At 53.0% G+C, this 20,587-nt stretch overlaps 9 protein-coding genes across 9 annotated transcripts; 5 read left to right on the top strand and 4 right to left on the bottom strand.

Annotated features, from left to right (window-relative positions):
• Positions 1-318: 318 nt before the first annotated feature.
• On the bottom strand, positions 319-2,448 carry Z517_09748 (uncharacterized protein; the record flags this gene model as incomplete). The annotated part of the gene is made up of 2 exons (XM_013425656.1): positions 319-801; positions 901-2,448. 2 exons carry the CDS (start codon positions 2,446-2,448, stop codon positions 319-321), a joined length of 2,031 nt encoding a protein of 676 aa, XP_013281110.1.
• An 839-nt stretch (positions 2,449-3,287) lies between these two features.
• Positions 3,288-4,468, bottom strand: Z517_09747 (uncharacterized protein; the record flags this gene model as incomplete). Its single annotated transcript, XM_013425655.1, has 3 exons — positions 3,288-3,454; positions 3,506-4,039; positions 4,087-4,468. The coding sequence occupies 3 exons, from the start codon at positions 4,466-4,468 to the stop codon at positions 3,288-3,290; spliced, it is 1,083 nt and encodes a 360-aa protein (XP_013281109.1).
• A 1,742-nt stretch (positions 4,469-6,210) lies between these two features.
• Positions 6,211-7,083, top strand: Z517_09746 (uncharacterized protein; the record flags this gene model as incomplete). The annotated part of the gene is made up of 1 exon (XM_013425654.1): positions 6,211-7,083. The coding sequence occupies one exon, from the start codon at positions 6,211-6,213 to the stop codon at positions 7,081-7,083; it is 873 nt and encodes a 290-aa protein (XP_013281108.1).
• Positions 7,084-7,966: 883 nt separating this feature from the next.
• Positions 7,967-8,538, top strand: Z517_09745 (uncharacterized protein; the record flags this gene model as incomplete). The annotated part of the gene is made up of 2 exons (XM_013425653.1): positions 7,967-8,040; positions 8,091-8,538. The coding sequence occupies 2 exons, from the start codon at positions 7,967-7,969 to the stop codon at positions 8,536-8,538; spliced, it is 522 nt and encodes a 173-aa protein (XP_013281107.1).
• A 1,290-nt stretch (positions 8,539-9,828) lies between these two features.
• Positions 9,829-10,918, top strand: Z517_09744 (versiconal hemiacetal acetate reductase; the record flags this gene model as incomplete). Its single annotated transcript, XM_013425652.1, has 2 exons — positions 9,829-9,881; positions 9,949-10,918. 2 exons carry the CDS (start codon positions 9,829-9,831, stop codon positions 10,916-10,918), a joined length of 1,023 nt encoding a protein of 340 aa, XP_013281106.1.
• Positions 10,919-11,534: 616 nt separating this feature from the next.
• Z517_09743 (uncharacterized protein) lies at positions 11,535-13,640 on the top strand (the record flags this gene model as incomplete). Its single annotated transcript, XM_013425651.1, has 1 exon — positions 11,535-13,640. One exon carries the CDS (start codon positions 11,535-11,537, stop codon positions 13,638-13,640), a length of 2,106 nt encoding a protein of 701 aa, XP_013281105.1.
• A 1,400-nt stretch (positions 13,641-15,040) lies between these two features.
• Z517_09742 (uncharacterized protein) lies at positions 15,041-16,322 on the bottom strand (the record flags this gene model as incomplete). Its single annotated transcript, XM_013425650.1, has 2 exons — positions 15,041-16,251; positions 16,313-16,322. 2 exons carry the CDS (start codon positions 16,320-16,322, stop codon positions 15,041-15,043), a joined length of 1,221 nt encoding a protein of 406 aa, XP_013281104.1.
• Positions 16,323-16,809: 487 nt separating this feature from the next.
• Positions 16,810-17,667, top strand: Z517_09741 (uncharacterized protein; the record flags this gene model as incomplete). Its single annotated transcript, XM_013425649.1, has 2 exons — positions 16,810-17,442; positions 17,524-17,667. 2 exons carry the CDS (start codon positions 16,810-16,812, stop codon positions 17,665-17,667), a joined length of 777 nt encoding a protein of 258 aa, XP_013281103.1.
• Positions 17,668-17,916: 249 nt separating this feature from the next.
• On the bottom strand, positions 17,917-19,673 carry Z517_09740 (uncharacterized protein; the record flags this gene model as incomplete). The annotated part of the gene is made up of 2 exons (XM_013425648.1): positions 17,917-18,972; positions 19,038-19,673. The coding sequence occupies 2 exons, from the start codon at positions 19,671-19,673 to the stop codon at positions 17,917-17,919; spliced, it is 1,692 nt and encodes a 563-aa protein (XP_013281102.1).
• Between the last annotated feature and the right edge of the window lie 914 nt (positions 19,674-20,587).

Genomic DNA, 20,587 nt, shown 5'->3' with positions numbered 1-20,587 from the left:
ACCAGTAGATTCTCCCGACATCCGAGGTTGCAGATCAGACACGAAAACACGCTTGAGACGCCATGTCAATAATACCGGCCATCTGAGTCGTATTCGCGCTGTGCTGCGACTGGTGTCTTGAGCAACTTCCTACTAGAAGGCAAGCTCCCAACCTCCGGTCGGTTCATGACATGCAGACGAAAAGATACTCTCTCATGGCGTGTCTAACCGGCTAGTATGATTCCGTCCCACCGTCTTAACATGGTCCCCCACAATGGCTACAGCCATTTTCTTCTATTGATCAAGATGCCTCTCGTCCGAACCTGAACATCGCCCAATTTAGGACGCGACCGGCCTCACTTCCAACCCTTCGAGCTCACCAGCCTGTTCCCAAGTTTTAAGCGTCTCCATGAAACGTTGGATGCCCTCGCCCCAGATGCTCATCCTAGCGATTTTCATCTTCGCCTCCATCGGCAAGCTGTCCATGACTCCTTCTCCATTGAGATAACCAGGCGTACAGCCCGCCATTCCCGCGAATGCGATGCTTCTTTTGAGCACTTCCCCTGACCAGATCTCTTCCGCCTCCTTCGTTGGCTCGATTACTATTTTCTGGCCAGGATGCTTTGCCTGAGCTTGGCTGATGACATGGGCCACATGGCTGGACATGATGTCGAGCGCAAAAGTCTGGTTCCCCGTTGCAGCCGCCTGGAACGGGCCCGGCATGAAGAAGTTGGGGAAGTCGTGTGTCATAGTCCCATGCAAAGTCGCCACGGCTTCTTCCCACTTCGCGTCCATGTCTTTGCCATTCCTGCCGGTAATTTTCTGTGGTTCCTCGTTAGCCCGATGCAGAAACAGACGGGCCAGATGGCAGCGGCTCTACCGAGAGATATAGAACACTCCGAAGAAGAGAGCATGACTTACCATACCTGCACGAAACGCAGGGCTGCCGATTCCAGGGGCGCGAAAACCAGTACTGAAGATCAGAATGTCCAACGGATACTCCTCGTCGCCCACAACGGCTCCTGTGGCCGTGAGACGATCGACACCCTTTCCACTTGTGTCAACAAGCTCGACATTCGGAAGATTGAAGCACGGTAAATAGTCATCATGGAATGTTGGTCGTTTGCACCACGTCGTGTACCAATGCTTGAGCGCCTGAGCAGTCTTGGTATCCTTTACAACCTCATCAACCCGTTGGCGGATTCGCTCGGCGCGGGGCAGGTCCACAGCGTGCAAACGTGCCACAAAGGCCGGGATCTCCTCCACCGAGGATGGCAGATCAGGCCCTCCAATCGCACCACGGTATGAGAGGCAGGAAGTCGACTGGTCGTTGACAAGGTCTCTATCATCGGGTCGAAGGGCACCAGACATGTGGGCTGCCAAATTGAGATTCCGCTCCCTCCACCAGCCAGGATGAAATGCAACGGTAGAAGTCCATCTGTCCTTGTCTGTAGCGCGTTGGCCACGTATGTCGACAGAGGAAGGAGTCCGCTGGAAGACAGTGAGGTGTCCGGCATACTTGGCAAGTTGCGGAATCGCCTGGACCGCCGTGGCGCCAGTCCCGATTATGCCCACTCGTTTCCCAGCGAGCCTGTCAAGGACCGGATTTTCTTGAGAACCGCCAGTGAGAGCATAGTTCCAGCGCGACGTGTGAAACGAAGCACCCTTGAAGTTCTCGATCCCAGAAACGGCAGGGAGTTTCGGATGCAGTATCAGGCCAGATGCCGCAACGACAAACTCCGCAGTCACATCGATCTTCATTTGAGAGCCTGACTTGCGCTCCTTGGTCATGCCGACTTTCCACTGGCGGCTGGATTCTTCCCAGACGAGGGTGTTGATTTTGGTGCGGAACATGGCCGTGTCCGAGAGATGGTATTTGTCTGCGACTGCGTTCAAGTACTTCCTGATCTCGTGGCCGTATGCATACTTGTGTTCTGGGACGTAATCCATCTCTTCAAGAAGCGGAAGATAGCAATACGACTCTATATCGCACATCAAACCCGGATAGCGGTTATAATACCACGTCCCTCCTACACCTCCCGCGGCGTCAACGAGACGGATCTCCGACGCCGATATGCCTGCCTGGATGAGCTTGACGGCGAAGAGGAGGCCGCCAATTCCAGCCCCCAGGATGAGATACTTGACGTGCTCGCCGTCCTTGATGGTCACTTTTTCCGAGCGCTCGTCGACCCAGGGGTCTTCTCGATAGTGCTTGAACTGCTCTGACAGCGCCAGGTCCACGTATTGCGCGTCGCCGTCCGGCCGTAGCCGCTTCTGCCGCTCCTCGTCGTACTTTTTCTGTATCTTATTCACGCCTTCTAGGATATCAACGACACCTGCGACTTGCGCATGGGCGGCGACGCCGTTCATGGGTTCTGCAGCTACGGCTGTGGCGTCGACTTGGATGTCTTGTCCCACGCTCGGGGCGGGACTGTCTAGAGGATTGGCTGTGGATGCGTGTCTGGCCATCCTGTTTCCCGCTGTGAAAGAGTGAAAGAAGTGAGTCAAGGCGCAACTGACCCGGTCAAGCACGACGGTTACGCAGTGTCTCGGGGACGAGGAACCGAGGGGACGTTGAAAGAAAAAGCGACATGCTCGGCTTTGTGAGAAGTTATATGCATTGACACAGTGGTGTAATACGGCCCCTGTCGCGGGCAGAATTGGTTTCACAAATGGGTTGCCTGGGCATTGGCATCCCAGTCTGGACTGTTCAACCTCGAAACTAGACAGGTATGTATGCATATTCCACAAATTTAACCGGATGAAGTAAAAGGGTGCAAAAGCGGCCCGGTGACCCGCCCTTCATGAGATGACCCGGGGACATTTGTATGATTATCAAGTATGGAGCCTCCCAACGAGCGTAGAGAATGTGTCGATCTGCTTCTCATGTTCTCATGGGCAGCCGCAGTTACGACGACAGATCCTGTAATGCTAGCAAATGAGCACCTCGTAAAGCCAGATCCCTGTTTCACGTCAAATGCGAATCCACCGTAGATATCGTTTGGCGTATGTGCTCATAGGGAGAACACTGGGGCTCCATACCGAAGGATCAATCAACTGCTGACAGCTTAGGCGAGGCTGACATATATTGTGGTATGCTGTGTCGGATCTGACCCGCGAAGTAGCAACATCTAGACGGAGTGATCGAGTGGACCTGCTGTAGATAGCTGGAGATGGATCGTGTGACAGTACAATTCGCTTTCACGCGTACAAGTTCATGCGTTGAGGCCGACAGAAGCGGAGGAAGCTTGTGTTGTGTACCTTGGGCATTTCACCACATCTCCAAACACATGTGCCTCGAGAGTGTCCTACCCTTGAAGTTCGATCGTGTCCCGGATTATCTCTATGTTCGGTTTTGAATACACCGCTTGTAAAGATCGGCGGACGTATTCCCCCGAAGTCACGGGCTGGAATTTTGGCGGCTGATCGGGCGTGACAAATTGTTCAAGAGCCTTCAATTCCGCCTCCTGGTTTGCTGTAGAAAGTAAGCAGATTGCATTGAGATGACTGATAGAGAGATGCTCACCTCCTAGAAAGAATGGGACCGAGTATCGGTCCCGCCTTGAGTGGTTGAGAACTCGGTGCATGGTGGACACAAAAAGCCCATTGGTGAGCATGGCCATGGAATCCCCGATGTTGACCACAAATGTACCCGGAATGGGTTTTGCTTGGATCCACTGTCCGGTATTAGACAGGACCTCGAGGGAGGGGATATTATCCTGTAAGAGGATCGTCAAGAGCTCGTAGTCTGTGTGAGGACGAATCGACGATGGCTCTTCTGATCCAGCAAGTACCCCAGGGTAATGTGCCATCTTGAGAATAGAGTAAGGTTTGGTAGCCAGGTGGTCGAATGAGTTCTCCTCCAGATTGAGGCCGAGGGCAAACATTCGCAGCAAAGCTCGACTCAACACGAGGACACGAGACATGTATTCCTTGACGTTCTTCTCGTAGCCAGGAAGACGCTCCTCCGACGGCCACCAGTTGTCACCGTTGTTCTTTGGATTAACAGCATCGGGGTCAACGGCGGGTTCGTAGCCATAGTTGATACCTTCGTTCAATTCTAGAAAATGTCAGGAATGCTCAGTCTTAGGGAGTCGTGGGACGTACTTGCGCCTGCAGGTAGACTAGGGTCAAGATTGATTGGGTAATAGCCATAGTAATGCTCATGCTTTTCTGTGTCATATTGCATTTTTTCTTCAAGACTCAGTTCATGGAAGAAGCGTTTGCATTCTGAGAAGATGGTTTCGACGACTGTGTCCGGAACACCATGGTTACTGACATAGAAAAAACCCACATTGGCTGCGGCATGGCATATCTGTTGTGCAACAGCCCTTCGACGTTCTTGATCAGGATGGCCTATATCACCAATATCAATGACGGGAAGGCTGAAGGTGGCTTCGGTGCTGGTTGGAGAGAGCACCTTTCGCCATCCTAGCCCAGTTCTGACCTCCTGGTAGCCGTTGGGGGCAGTTCTGATAATGTCCGTCATCGAGGGAATAGTATACAATATCGGCGTCCATCAACAACCTGCGAAGTCAACCTCTTCATTTATCTAACATGTCGTGCATGTCTTGCCTCGACCCGGACAAGTCCGCGAAATGAAATATAGCACAAGTGAGGCCCAGAATGCCATGTTATCGTATTGTGTGCACATATCCGTGGTCGGAAGCTTTGGCTTCATTCAATCATGACGATATGATAATGAATGGCCCGAGGTTTCAGGTGATACCGAGTCGACTGTACCTAGCAGTATCTTGCCGCGAGCATCTCGTCATACGCCAGGTCTGATCTGTACGATGTAACTCTCGATGGGTCGTGGTGGCACAACTGGAACGTTTCGAGGCCAGGCTGCGGATTTCATCCTCCACCAACTCGAGGTAATAGCAGGTACGGTGGCTTTTTGGTTTGGTGGCGCCCATCATTAACATAGCTGGTGCATGATGAGTGCACAGCGCAGCATGCTTGGGCAAATTGAGACGAAACTGAGGGGGAAGACTAGAAGGCGTCGAATATGCCAAGGGCTCAGAGAGCTCAGGCTACCATCGGTGCAAGCCGCGGAGCCTAATTAATGGTACTGGGAGTCATTTAGGCATCAACTAGCCATGGAATCAAGCACTTGGGCAGCACCAGCGCCAATTGTTAGGCCCGCACCACCTGGAAAACAGGCTGGAGATTCTTTTTACAAGTGTCTCCTCCCAGTAAACTCTTGTTTTCCGTCGCGAACCTCCTACAAGTATGTATCACAACAATAACCGCGGTCAACACACAACTCGCTTCAACTCGGTTCCTCTAACAGTAGAATACGTCGATCGATTGGCGAAGGCTGCATACCATCTTCCCGCCGAAGTGCATGAAACACCGGGGTTGTTGACGAGAACGCAGGTCCACGTGTATCGTGTCCCTCGAACTCGCCCATTGTTTTACGACGCGCTGCACAAAAGGGGGATGCACTGGTCAATAATGGTCAAGGCAGCTATGAGCGACGATTACGATGGCTTCGCCCTCTTAGTCAATCGAACAACTACCCCATCCTCCTCCTGTCCTCGGTACCTCCTCTCCCAGCCACAATCCATTCCTGTGGATTCTCTTCCAAGCCTACCGTCGTTTGTGGACAAAGTGAAACTCGACTTCAAACAGGGCTTAAGGGTGTTACGATTGGTGCTTCAGATGAGCGAGCCGTAGCCAATCGCCAGGCTGATCCCCGCATGCCCCTTGACCGCTGGAACAAGCTGCGACACTCGACGAGGCTGAACCCCTTCACTACCGTCTCAGCCTTGCCCTTCGCTGTTTGATCCGCAGTGTCTTCTTCTGTTGATGTGCTTGTCGATTGGAGTGAGGTTACATCTTGCACCAGCACTTCATTGGAAATTATCTCGTGTCCATCCAGCCTCGTGACATCTGGATTGATCTCCAGCTGGAATCCATTTGCTAACAGAAAAGGGGTTTCTAAGGTAGGTTGCATCTTTGATGCCTGAGTGCACGATTTATTCAAATACACGGTGTATCTCGCAGCTTCTCATTATTTTATTCCATCAACCAAGTTCTATTCTCTCCTTCTTTCTGTTCTATCTGTTCACCTTTTGTGACAACATTTCACATTCATTCTATCTACACAACTGCCGGTTCAGTTCAGCGACATATACTCAAAATGATTTCAAACACTCCTTCAAGATCTTCCTCACTTGTATTTCTATTCCTCAACTGTAAGTATATTTCCAATCGCTTCCCTCGATGACGACACGCGCTGACACTGGACACTCAGTGGCTCTGCTGGTTCTCGGCCAAGGTACTCAATTCATCACTGGTCCCTGTACGAGCGATGCCGACTGCGCCTCCAGCTGCTGTGGCTTCAACAGCGGCCTGTGCGCCGGTCCTGTCATAGCCCAGACGCGTGATGGAGGATGTGGCTTTGGTGACGCGCAACCCAATGACATCGCAGCCCAAGCCTTCTTCAGCTCACAAGCGGCCGCAGCTGGTGCGACGTCTCCTGCAACCGCCGCACCTGCCCCTGCGGCTGCCACTTCCTCTCCCCCCTCGTCGGGATCTGGCAACGGTAACGTGGGCACTGGAACGCAATTCATCACCGGCGCCTGTACCAGTGACGCAGATTGTGCCTCAGGATGTTGCGGCTTCAACAGTGGAAAGTGCGCTGGTGCCATTGTCGCCCAGGAAAGAGATGGCGGATGTGGATTCGGCGACGCTCAGCCAAATGATAACGCTGCACAACTACTTCGTGGAGGACAACCCACCTCGGCTGCTACCTCTGCGCCGGCTCCGGCGAACACTGCCTCCACTGCCAACACTGGTACTGGCACAACCAGTGGCTCCAACCCACCCATCGATAGCAGCATCCCGGGCTCTCAAAACGTGGGCAAAGCCGACGCTTCGCAATTCATCACAGGGCAATGTTTTAGTGATGCAGACTGCGCATCGGGATGCTGTGGTTTCAACACTGGAAAGTGCGCAGGGGCAATCATTGCACAAACTCGAGACGGAGGATGTGGATTTGGAGATGGGCAGCCAAATGACAATGCGGCCCAGGCATTGCAGGGTGGAGCGAAGAAGAGGAGAGGCATTGCGGCGGTGAGGGAGTACATGGCATGATCTGCCGAAACTTTACGACGATGATGATGTGCATATCCCCCACGCAGGTAGTGGCAACAGGCAAAGCATTTTCAGGATGGAACCAAAAAGAATTGGGTGCATATAAAGTATAAGGCCAGCAGAACCTTCCGAGGGTTGGACGTGTCTGAGGTCCTTCTTACATTTGTCTTTGGCGGAGAACAATACCTTGTTCAGAATTCAAGCGGCTATAATAGCAAGATGCTTTTCAATTCGTTCATGGACAATGCACCACTTTCTTCTTTAGGGCACACTGGTTCGGTGTCCCATTCCAGAGCAATAGTACTAGAGGCAGCGTTCTCATGCCCGGACTTTGACCGTGCTGCGCCTACCTCGACCCCAAGGATTACCATGTCGATATCCGATAGGGATAAGTCTTTGCGCGAGGCTGCGTCAGTGGCCAGGGTTCCATCATATAAATCCATTGGTTCGTGACATGTCCTTATTGGGATTGTAGAAGAGCGGGAGGACAACAACGGAATCGGAACGACCACGCAGCCACGCCAATGACTGAAGGCACCCTTGCACCTGGACACGCTAGCTCCTGAAACATGGGGTAATATCCAACCTCGTAAAGATATCCTCACCAAGAGACTTCGCATGTTCCGTTACAAAGCCAGAATACTGTCTGCTCCCGGTCCCCTAACGCGTGCAACGACATCGTCTGAAATCGAGACAGTCGGGTGTTTATTGGAGTTCGGCGCTGAGAATGGAGGCGGAAATCTAGAGGCGGACGATAAAGTCGAGGCGATGCGAATTGCGGTTGAGCAGAACGATTTGATGATCGTCGACCTTTTCCTAGCCAATGGTATGAAGCCCACGGGACGGGACCTTTATCAGCGCGGTCAAACAATGCTCATACACGATGCTCGAGCTCCTACTGCTAGGTGGCTTTAACGTCAATGCGTGGACCAGAGAAGATTGGCCTCCTCCTCTGGCGTGAGTAAAGGTCTACATTGCTGTTCTTACGATACCTCGACACAATACAGCGACGCATTATTCGACCCGGAGCTTGTGAGATGGCTCGTTGAACATGGCGCGGACCCGAAAGCTCAATGCAGATACGACATCACACCATTGTCGATCGCAGCTGGGTCGGCCTCGAGAGAAGTCGTCGAATTGTTGTTCGAGCTGGGCGCCTTCGTGAAGCATGGTCGACCGCTACACTGTGCCGTCAGAGCCGACCGTGGAGACGATGTCGTGGAGCTCCTCTTGAGAAAAAGTGCCTCGCCGCACGCACTCATGTTCCACGACCACCCGGTGTCGTTCTACCAGTTCGAATGCCTCGGTCTGGGAACACCATTACACGAGGCTGTCCGCCAGCGCAACGACAGGCTGGTACGGCTCCTTCTGAATCACGGCGAGAATCCGCAGATCAGGAACAGTCTGGGAGGATTGCCACAGGTCAAAAGGCTCCCTTTCAGCACTGCCCTCTGAATCGCCGAACACCGTACGCTTCAACAACGCTTCGCGGCCCAATTGCTCAAACTATGTCCTGTGTTCTACCTCTTCAAAATCAGAACGACACAGGACACAGGAGTTTGCCGCCCAGTATTCCCCCCCCCCATATGGAGTGTCGCCTACTTCTTCGCAGTTCTTCCTCCTGTTCGTCATGAGCACTCGAAGAAACGCCACTGTACCCTCACTAATTGTGAATGCCGGAGTCAACGGGCCGTCGCGATCTCGTATGATGAAAGCCACTGGCAGCGGTGATCCTTCCGCCTTGGGCCTTTTGCGATGCGAGGTCCAAGTGCAGTACAAGCCTCGACATACTGCCTGTTGGGGTTGTCGGTCTTAGACCAGGACGAGGTGAAGGATGGCTCAGATCATGCAAGTGAGCACTGTTGGCAATCAGCAACCTTCTTCTGTTATATCCATCTGTCTATGGGGACCCAGGATACACAGGGGGGATAACATTACAAAGTCCGGACCACGGGAAACAACCAGACTGATCGTCAGAGAGACATATAATCGGGATAAAAGGGATAGGTGGACAGGAGGAATAGTATGCGATCGTTTTTTACGACCGTGGAGCGATAGCTAACTAATTACGAGACTAATAGTCTATCCACACACTATCAAGGGCTGAGACTACTAGATTCCCCAACATCCCTGTGTCAAGCGACGTCTTCTCGTCCAATACGTAGAGACGAGGGAGCTACTACTGATTGATAGGATACTTTGTCACTAATTGTAGTACCATCATTTACTAGGACGCGCGGTCAAGTATCGGGCGTAGTGGGCGCCGTATGTTATGTATACCTCATTGAGTAGTGTAGATTCGGGTACGGCGGCGAGGGCGGGCGCATTGAACCGCACGTGCTGCCAAGCAAGACTCTTTTTCTCCCGGTGATAAAGACCACGTTCGGCCGTTATCGTGTTAGCTCCGACTAGACGGGTGGCCCATTGGCGGCGCTCTGAGCTGTGGTCCTGGGATGGAGAAAAGCTGGAGATAATGGACATTTGCGACGACGACCGACCGACCGACCAACGTGGTCAATACCCTGGGTGCCAGAAGAGGGGAGTCGTGCAAAGGAAAATCTGGCGCCAGCTCTTTGCTCTTTGTTTCAGACCTGAACCCGAACCCTGAGCCGTCGGGGTATAAAAGGTAGCCAAACCTGCTCGTCAGAACCTATTCCGTCGTTTTCTTGTTTTTTTTTTTCTTTTTAACATTCGACCAAAGTCCCCAAAGAATCAAATCATTTCTTTCGACAGACAGTTCAAAAAATGGAGTACCAAAACCTCGGGAAGAGCGGACTCAAGGTCTCCAAGGTCATCCTGTGAGTACTCACAACCCAGAACCATCCAGAGACTGGAGGAGGCGATGCTAATCCGGGAATGGAACAGGGGAGCCATGTCCTACGGCACGCCAGAGTGGCAAGGTTGGGTCCTGAATGAAGAAGACTCGTTGCCCCTGCTGGAATATGCGTACAAGGTCGGCATCCGGACCTGGGATACCGCCGACGTGTACAGCCACGGTCGATCCGAGCAGATCATCGGCAAGGCGATCAAGCAATACAACATCCCCCGCGAGCGCCTGGTGATTCTGAGCAAGTGCTACTTCGGCGTGACTCCGGACACCCCTGGCAGTGGAATTGCTGCCAGCTCGGTCAACGACGGCGACATGCTGAACCAGACGGGTCTCAGCCGCAAACACATCCTCGATGCAGTGGATAAGAGTGTCGCGCGGCTGGGCACCTACATCGACGTCCTCCAGATCCATCGTCTCGACCGGTCGGTCCCTCGCGAGGAGATCATGAGGGCGCTCAATGATGTGGTCGAGTCCGGCAAGGTCCGCTACATCGGTGCCTCTAGTATGGCGGCGTGGGAGTTTCAAGAACTGCAGAATGTCGCCGAGAAGCACGGGTGGCACAAGTTCATCTCGATGCAGAACTACTACAATCTGATCTATCGGGAAGAAGAAAACGAGATGATACCTTACTGCAACCACACGGGCGTCGGCCTTGTGCCGTGGTCGCCCGTCGCACGCGGAGCCTTGGCCCGTCCTTACAAAACCCGAGACACCCTTCGTGAGAAGACGGACAACTATCTGAAGACTGGGATCCGCGCCAAGGAAGACAAAGTCGACGAAGAGATCGTGGGGAGGGTCGAGGAGGTGGCCAAGAAGATGGGCAAGACCATGGCCCAGATTGCCATTGCTTGGTGTCTGAGCAAGAAGGACGTCTGCCCGATTGTGGGCTTGAACAAGAAGGAGAGGATGGACGAGGCAGTCGAGGCGTGCAAGATCAAGCTCAGCGATGAGGATATCAAATACCTCGAAGAGCCGTACATGCCCAAGAAGAGACAAGGCTATTGATCTCATCGTGTATGGTGACGTGGGAAAACCCCCCCTTGTTTTTTCAGAAGCCAGACAGACAGTGTCGTCCTGATGGAAGACTCTGATCACAAAGAAGTCTCCTGCCTGGCGTATGTGACTCTCGGATCAACTTCCTTGAGAGCAGAACAGTGATTCCAGTCCGTTGCCGCTTGGCGGTTGTCACGTTACCTCGCTGTCGTTGTTGTGAAGTGAAGTGCTGTGAAATTGGTCCTGTCCTCGCAAAGTATCACGAAGGCCGTTTGTCTTTTGCCTTACCCTCACTTTCTCCCCCTGCCTCAGTCGCGCAAAACGAAACCTACCTTTGCCGCACCGTGTTCTCCGAGTCTTCTGTAAGATTGCTCCTTCCCTATTCTGCGCCATCGCCATCGTTTGTATCGTTGCTGCGCGCTTCTCTTTCATCGCGCTGACCTGAGAGACAGTTTGAGGCGCAAGAGTCAAGCGTCCACCGCCCCTGGACCCGCGCGTTCAACCTCCTCCCTGGCCGTTGGTCTGCCTGGGAGACTCCACAAGGTCACATCCTGCACAGGATCCTGTTCTGCTGCAAAGCCTCACTCGTCAGCCCTCAAGCCGCGCGAGCTGCGGTGCAATCACAATGATGAGTAGTACCTGGGGACAAGGCGCTGATAGCGACTCAGATGGCGGGCCGCGAGGTGATGGAGTTGATCCTGTACAATATCGCAAGGGCAACACAGGCACTGGCACTGGCGGTAAACCTCGTCATGATCCCACGCCCGGTCTCGCCTTCTTGAGAAGTCGCGCAGCAGCTAGACGACTTGCAAATTCAGCCGAAGCCAGCAAGGCCACACCAGGTGCCACTGGTCCTGCTTCCGCAAAGCCACAAAAGTTCATGTCAGCCACGAGCAACAAATACCACAAAGCGGTGTTTCCTGGCATGAGAGTTCCTGTCCACATGCGCAAGATTGACAAGGGTGACCGCCACGGACACCAGTCCAACAATGGTGTTACCAAAACCAAGTCGGAGTCTGTACCTGTCATGTCGGTACAATGCCCCATGCCCGGTGGTACAGTAGTTACCGAAACCACTGATCCTGTGCAGAAGGTCAGCTGGGGTCCAATCTCCAGGATCGAAGCGAGCGAGGAAGCACGCGAGTTGATCAGCCTCTGGCGTGATGCCGTGAAAGACGCAAGGAAAACAAAGGCAAAAGGCAAAGGAGAGGATGACAGCGACGACAGCGATCAACCAGACAAACCCATGAAGACAAAGAATGCAGACAAACGTGGCAATGCTCCCAAAGTCGTCGCTGGCTTCCACGGCGGTGGAGGGTCTGGGTCTAAGGACCAGCAGAACATCTACGCCAACGATGACCTGACACCAACAAATGCCTCTCAAGCGGAAACTGAAGCAACCACAGACTCTCAACGCTCGCGTGGCTTCCTACAACCTCCACCTCCCACACCTCCCGACACCATCTTCCACAAGACACACTCGGTAGCAGCAGCGCTGTCAATGCCCACTCTTCCGAGTCTCCACCGTATCTCTGAACCACAGCTCGTTGAACAGTACCGCCTTCAGCATGCAACGGACCCGGAAGCCTTCGAAAAAGAAACCCGCGCCATCAAGAGAGGACTTGTGGATGCCAAGGTTGCGAGGGGTGGAAAACCGAGACTGTTGAAGAATGAATATACCGTTGAGTTGGCGAGTCGTGAAGACGCGGAAACCGCGGAGAAATGGGTCAGAGACCAGGGCAGGACCTTCGGGATCTCGGACGTGAGAAGCAGGGCGAACAGTACGTTCACGGCAAGCGACGCGGCGTCCGGATCTGAGGAACTAGCTTTGAAGATGAGAGGTGGAGAAATGGAGATGGGAGAGTTGGCGACTGTCGAAAGTGAAGAGAAGGAGGATGAAAAACAAGCAAAGGTCGAGGAAACACCCAAGCAAAAGCACCCTGGAGCTGTTCATGACCGAGAGGACCGCGCCATATCTGCAAAGTCACAGAACAAGCAGAACAGATCCCCACGCTCGGCCAAGTCTGCCAAATACACCCTGCTTAGATCCAAGCCAACGCTACGCAGCGTCAGATCTCAAGTATCTCGTCTCGACCTCTCAGAGCACGTGAGCAAAATCACCACGTATGGCAGTGTGCGACATCAACACTCGGTCAAGCGAGAGGCCGGGGACCACGGCGAGAAACGCACAGTCAGAACGTGGATCGAGGTAACCGAAGTTTATGAGGTGCCGACGTCCAAGTCACTTACCTTCAAGGATGTGGTGGCAGCAGTGGATGAAGACGCGGAAGATTACAATAGTGCTAGTGGTGGAGAGGGTTGGGAAAGTGAGAATGATGATGGATGGAGTGAGGATAGTGGCGAGAGCGACAGTGACACGGCAAAACAGACGGGCAAGAAGAATCATCACAAGTCAAACGCCAAGTCGAAGGGCAGACCCGGACCATCGATTGCCTCAAAGAGTCAAAAGGGCGGGTACGAGTCAGACTCCAGCTCTGCGTCCGCTGCGTCCTCGACCACTTCTGACTACGACAGTGCATCCCATCCTGCCGGCGTGCGCCTGTCAGGTCCAGGCTACCATGACCCCAGCGAGACAGATTCCGAAGCACTCTTTCATTCCCTCTCACGCTTTGGAGAGGTCAACGAGTCGAGCATTTCGCAGGTGAGCCGCGATTTGAGGGCATTGATGGCCGGTCTGAGGATTGATGGGAAATTGAATACGCACGAGGCTTGAGTGGACAAGAAGGGAAACGTAACCACCACACGAGATGGCAAATATGACAGTCGGACCGAGAGATAAGAGCGTGGCAGAAGAGACATTGGTGTTGTGCTGATTGGGGCTTCGTTACACATCTTCGGGTACGGTGACGACCATTGCAACCACAAGCGAAAGAAAGAATTGAACCAAAGGTGGCTATGAAAATGGACGAGCAGGAGACAGTTGATCAAACAGGAGCTGAAGTCAACGAATTGAGCTGGTGGCTATTGACAAGGACAAGCAATATGGAGCCGGTACATTGAACGAATGACTGGCTGAGAGGGATTCGGCAGGGAAACGAGACATGGACACAAGGCGAGAGTTGGCAGCTGGAAGTTAGGGCGAGGGTGTGTGCTAAGATTCATCACGGGAGATACAGTGACATGGACTGGTGTGGGCTCATTCAGATCAGCTTACCTAGATAGCTAGGTAGAAACTTGGGCTCGATAATGACAATTGCAGATGAAAAAACAGTGACGGATATTCCATGTGCCTTGATTGCGATCCGCCAGCTACCTTATCCAGCTACCCATGTTTGGTGTGGATTGATGTTGGTATCCGACAAGTCAGATCCATCAGATCAGATTTGCCGTATCGAGAAAGAAATCTCTCGCGATAATAATATTCCTAACATGGACACGATGAGTTCCTAGGGAGGTAAGTACCTAGTACCTCCGTTACATGCATGCATGCGTGCATGCGTGCGGGTGGCGATGTATCCAGCAAATACAAGTACAAGTACAGGTGCCAGGACAAATACAAGGATAAGTATTGTGAGGGTATATGTACCTAGATACCGAGATACACACCGATGAATACACCCAATCACACGTCCAATCCAGTCCTGTTCTCCAGCACCCAGCATCAGTATTCAGTTTACAGTGTCCGATTTTTCCCAGATCCTGATACGCCCAGCGGAACCCACGCTGCGCAGACACAGAGGAACACACGCAGAGATATACTGTGGCGGAGGAGATGTGTGATATAAGACTGTGGCAAATAGCTCCCCACTCAACGTCCAGAGTCGAAAAGTAGATCGGGAAAAAGACCACAAGGCCTGGAGGTATGAAACCGGGCTTGTACATAAGTGGCCATGCATCTTCAGACCTGATCTGATCATGTTGTTCTACTTTTATTTTCTTTCCTCATTTCCATTCATCCCGCAGGCACCGGACACTGGAGACCGCGATGGATGGTAGGTCGAGGTCTCTTGCGGACCCGGATGCTGATATTGTACTTTGGTGGTATATTTTAAGTATTTCTCTTATACTACTCGGCGACCCATACAGCAGCCATGCCCCTGTAGTTTGTTAGCGGAGAACTCAGAAGACACAGAAAAGGGTGGGTGGATGAAAGCAAGGAAGAGAAGAAAACACTTACATTCCCGTGCCCACGCACATGCTCGTCACGCCAATCTTCTTGCCCGTCCTCTTCAGCTCCGTGAAGAGGGTGCTCACTTGCCGGGCGCCAGTGCAGCCTAGGGGGTGGCCAAAGGCAATAGCACCGCCTTTGGGATTGACCTTCTCAAAAGGCAAGCCCAGTTCCTTGACGCACCAGACACATTGGCTTGCAAAGGCCTCGTTGATCTCGTAGATATCCACATCATCCTTGGAAATACCAGCCTTCTCGAGGGCCACGGGGATAGCCTTCCACGGCCCGATACCCATGAGCAAAGGCGGCACACCAACTACAGAGGCTGCCACAAATTTTCCTAGGATGGGTTGGCTCAGACGTTCAGCGGTGCTGCGTTTCATGAGCAGGACCGCAGCGGCACCGTCGGAGATCTGTGAAGCGTTGCCAGCATGGATGGAGCCGTCCTTTGCGAAAGCGGGACGAATCTTGCCCAAGGACTCGGCCGTGATTCCTGGTCTGACACCGTCATCTTTTGTGACCGTCACCGTCTTCTCTTCCTCGGTCTTGGGATCGGTGTATTTGACGGTGATGGGGGCGATCTCCTCGTCAAAGAGACCGGCTTGTTGTGCTTTGAGAGCCTTTTGGTACGATGAGGCGGCAAATGCATCTTGGTCAGCGCGAGCAATCTTGCGGTCCTTTGCCATCTGTTCTGAGAGGACACCCATTGGCACCTTGCAGTTTGCGGCCTGCATGTGGTTTTCCAGAAGATCGGAGAATTCAGTGACCGCACCGGGTCCGTACTGGGAAGACATGCTCTCAACACCCGAGCCGATGCCAATCTCGATCATGCCGGCTCGGATCGCATTGGCAATGTCCACACATGCCTGCAGACCAGAGGAGCATTGTCTGTTTAGGGACCTGACAGCGGTCGATTCCGGAAAGCCAGCAACGAGAGCAGCTGCGCGGTATTCGGTGGCACCACCTCCTGGAGCAAGCACGCAGCCCGTGGCAATGTCCTCGACAAGACTAGGGTCTATCTTTGAGCGCTCAATGAGGTTCTTGAAAGTGAGTGCCAATAGGTCCGCGGCGGCGGTGTCCTTCAGGAGACCTTTGCCGCCTTTCGTAAAGGGCGTGCGGATGGCACAGGTGACGACGACATCGTCGGGGGATTTGGAGAGGATGGACTGCTTACTGCCACCGAGGTGGCTCGAAACCTGGGAGAGGCGGGCTTGTGCTATAATGCCAGAGTTTCACATGTTAGTGACACGAGGACAGATCGCAGGGGCGTTACATACCAGCAGACATGTTGGCTCGTAGGGCACAATCACTATGAAAGGTAGCAAAGAAAATAGACGTGGAAGGAGTCAAGATGAGAAGGAGAGAACGAGAAGAAGAGGATCAAGGAGTGTGGGAAATGTCTGAATGATTTATGATCACCGAAGTCACAAGGTCCATGATACCGTCTTCAATCTGTTCCTGGCAATTTTCTCTGTAGCATATGCGTTTGTTGGATTGCTTGATGCCGAGGCATGTGCGTGTTGCAGCGCAACAACTACGAATGAGGTCATGGATCGGTCACCGGTCACCCCGATGATTATTATTGTAATTAGAGCCACCGGAGCCAATGCCTAATTCAGGTAGTGCGGGAATTCATATGCTGATCGGAAAATCTATTCTTCCGACTGCATTTTCAAGACCTCAAGTCGTTTTGTGCTCAACAGGCAAGTTCGTTGCCCATTGTAAGCTTCAGCACGCCTGCACTCGCGATATTTCCCCTCGCCGCATTACAGGCATGGTGGCATCTGCGAGAGCCTCTCGCGCTCTGGTCTTTATGAAGCATTGTCGGCGCACTTCCATCGTCCCAAGTAGCAGCCGCCATGCTTCATCCCACGCCATTTCTTCTCCGTCGCCATACGCACCCTCAAACTTCACCCGCCAGGTAGCACCACCCTCAGCTGCATCGTCACCCAAGCCGGACGCATCCTACGACAGCTTCCCATCGCCCTCCTCCTCCTCAGTCCTATCCTCCCTCCCCACCCCACGACCGCTCTACGCACACCCAAAGTCCCGCTCCCCGCCCCCGCCGGTCGAAATCCCAGGCACCAGATTGACGCCGTACACATGGTTCCTGTCGCTGCTGGGCATCGCGCCCAAGCCGTCCGCGTCGTACACGCCGGCGCCCTTCCGCGTGACCAACAACCCGTACCGCGCGCGCAAGAAGTGGCCGCCCGACTTCCGCAACCTCGACCCCAAGCAACAGTTCCACTTCGAGAAGACGTACAGGAGGAGGGCCGCCTTGAAGTGGGCGCGGCCCAGGTGGAACAAGGCCATAAAGCTACTGCAGCAGACGTTGATCACGGCCACAATCATCTATTTCGTCTTCATCTGCGAGCCGAGTCACGGACAGGGCACGCCATTTGACGGGGTAAGAGGGAGTTTCCTGCCCATTGCCTTTCTCTTGACGGGGATAACTTCTGGATAGCCGTGCTAACTCACTCTGAAACAGTTCCGGATATGGTTCTTCGATAAGCTGGGAAATTTGGGTCAGTTGCCTGAATCTACTAGAGAAGAGGCGGATAAGTTGAGCGAGGAGGCGAAGAAAAGGATGAAGCAACCTGCCGAGGTCTCTCCTCAGGCCGCCACATCTTGAATGGATGTGGGCTTGAGCTATCCACGGAGTATGCTTTGATGTATCTACCTTCCATATCTTTATGTAGCGCCAGAACCCAGCAATTCCCACCCAACATCTCCCATCCAGTCGGCTGCGAGGAAACACATGGCAGCGAGTCGAGACTGATCATGTTTCCCCCTTCACCACGCAACATCCCAACTTCCACACCGCATCCCAACTTCCACACCACATCCCAACTTCCACACCGATCGAGAAGAGGTCTCAACGTTACGCTTTTCCCAGTCCAACAAGCACCAGCAAAGCCACATTCATCACTACTAGCACAAGCCAGATGATCGTAGCAAGGATCGTGACAATCCAACCATTCCGCATATTCACCGCTTCTCCGTTGTTGTCCGTCCTCACAGTCATGATGTGGCTTCGACAGGTGAACCAGAGGAGGGGGGCAGTGACAAACGGCAGGATGACACTGAGGCACACTTGGCTGGCAGTCAAGGCCGAGTTCAAGCCCTCTTTGCCCACTGCTGCTGCGATGATGATACTGGGGACGATGCTGATGGATCGGGTGATCAGCCTGCGTACCCAGGGCTTCAAAGTCCAGTGCAGCATGCCCTCAGACACCATCTGGCCCGCCATGGTGCAGACGATGCCAGCAGATGTACCCGACAGTAAAAGGGCCAGCGCAAAAATAGTACCTGCTGCCTTGGAAAGATTCTTACTGAGCAGGTCGTGGATGCCAAAAAGATCTGCCTCTGTCGCCTCTGTTTCCGGATAAAGCGACGCTCCTGAGACAATGAGAATGGCCGAGTTGACGAACAAGGCAAAAGTGAAGAGGGAAGAAGCAAGCTCCACGATCGAGTACTTGAGACAGGCTCGGATAGCATAGATGGAGGGCACGTATTTCTCCTCTTCATTGTCTGATTCCTCGCCCGCGACAATGTGCCCGTTCTGCGTATCGAATTGCTTTAGGCGTGGCTGCACAACACCAGAGCCTAAAAAGATAGAGTGAGGCATGACTGTTGCTCCAATGATACCGCAGGACAAATAGACACCGTTTCCTTCAACGACTGCCGAAGACGGAAGATATCCTTTGAATACTTCTCCGGCACTAGTGTCTTTGATGAATGAGAGTTGTATACAAAAGCATACCATAACACCAAGGACGAGGCTCATGACGAAATACTCAAACAGACGCAGGTGCATCATAGAGCCGTTTGGACGGTAGAAAAGGAGAAGAATCAGGACGTCCACCAACGTAATTGCACATCCTGCAATCAGAGGGATGTGCAAAAGAAGATTTAGGGCTATGGCTGAACCGATGACCTGGATGATTCAAGGTTAGATAGATACCAACAGAACAGGCCGCTTCAGCAAAGAGCCTGACTTACCTCTGCAATATCTGTAGCTATAATGGCAGATTCCGCAAACAAATAAAGAACAAGATTTAACCACTTGGGCAGATGTTTCCGACAATTTTCAGCCAAGTTGAGCCCGGTGACGCTCCCTAGCTTGATGCAAAGAGATTGCAAGAAGATGGCGAACAGATTGGACATGAGGATGATGAATAAATGAGCATATCTCGTCGCCGCGCCCGCCTCGACATCCGTAGCATAGTTTCCTGGATCGATGTAGGCAACGGCAATGAGAAAACCCGGACCCACGAATTTTGCATACTTTTGCGCTGTGTTTATAGCCTTGTTCAAAAAGGCACTTGGGGAGCTGAAGAATTGAAATCCTCGAGGGTGGGTTTGTTGAATGGCCGCTCGCTGCTGCTCCAGCGGATCAACCTTGACAGCGGTGGGTGATTTGAGGACACGGGAGGGTGATTCTGGACTGTCGACAGGCATGACCCGAATGTCTTCTTGGGCGTCATTATCCGGACTTGACTCTGTGCGTCTCTCTTCTCTGAGATTCACAATTCCATTGAGGTCTGCTCTGGTCGTTAGGTCTGAGCTCAGGGCCTGCGGGTTCTGGTTCCAGTCCGGGTGTGCTTCGGTGTCGTCTGTGCGTGAGGGGCAATTCATGATGATGACGCTGTCGAGGAAGGGTCTTTTTGGGCAGAAAGGAAAACAAAGAAGTTGAAGTGAGGACAGTATGAAAAGTATTAAATCATTTGCTACCACCCTATGTGGCTAATGTGACTATTGCCTCTTACACGGTTTCTTCCGATCATGATCTCTTTGCGGTGAGGGGAAGGAGTGACGAAGCAGCCGGGCGGTGGCACAGCCTGGAGTAAGCAGCTTTTCTTGGAACGGACTTGGTCAGGCTTCAAGCTGACCAGGAATCGGTCTTCTGGCAGGAAGCGGGAAGGTCTCAAAGTGTTTTTATCTCTAGGAGGACTCATGTAAGATCGCTGCTCGAGAGGGTGTGACGAGGGTTCTCAATCCAGCTTGCCAGGTACACATGAAGCAGTCGGGGGCGGAAGAGGGATTTCCCGGGAGAACGAAACGTGGAACTTGCTGGATTATGCGACGAAAAGTGTTCAAGAGCTGAGACTTGCGGGGGAGAGGTTAGGCAGGACATGATTATTTCCTGTTGTCCGTCACGTTGTCATTGTTCATAGACTGATGGGATCGAGTTGAGTGATAGTGATGAGGGAGATGGGATTGACATTTCGTCGTCACGCATTTTGCTCGAGAGCCATACCAGTTCAATCCAGGGAGCTTCCAAGTACCAGAGTTCTCGTACAAGTACTCGGTACTGGTCTTAGGCGGCTAGTGCCTAACGATAGGCGCCGCACCGGGCGTGCCCCAGACTTTCCAAGCCCAGTGGCTTGCTTCCGGGCTCTAGAGGCCCGCTAGACCCCTTGGCTCCTTCCATCTGACCCCATTTGGGAATGGCCGCCTTGTTCTTTGGGGGCTGGCTCCGTTTGCCCAGTACCAACGGCCAGCGCCCACGAGCCCGTGCCCAGGTGTCAGGCAAGTGCCTGTTCCCGAGT

Source organism: Fonsecaea pedrosoi, assembly GCF_000835455.1.
Source record: "Fonsecaea pedrosoi CBS 271.37 unplaced genomic scaffold supercont1.6, whole genome shotgun sequence".
In the NCBI taxonomy this organism is placed as follows: domain Eukaryota; kingdom Fungi; phylum Ascomycota; class Eurotiomycetes; order Chaetothyriales; family Herpotrichiellaceae; genus Fonsecaea; species Fonsecaea pedrosoi.
The sequence above is the reverse complement of the archived record's forward strand: the minus strand, read 5'-3'. Positions and strand labels throughout refer to the sequence as shown.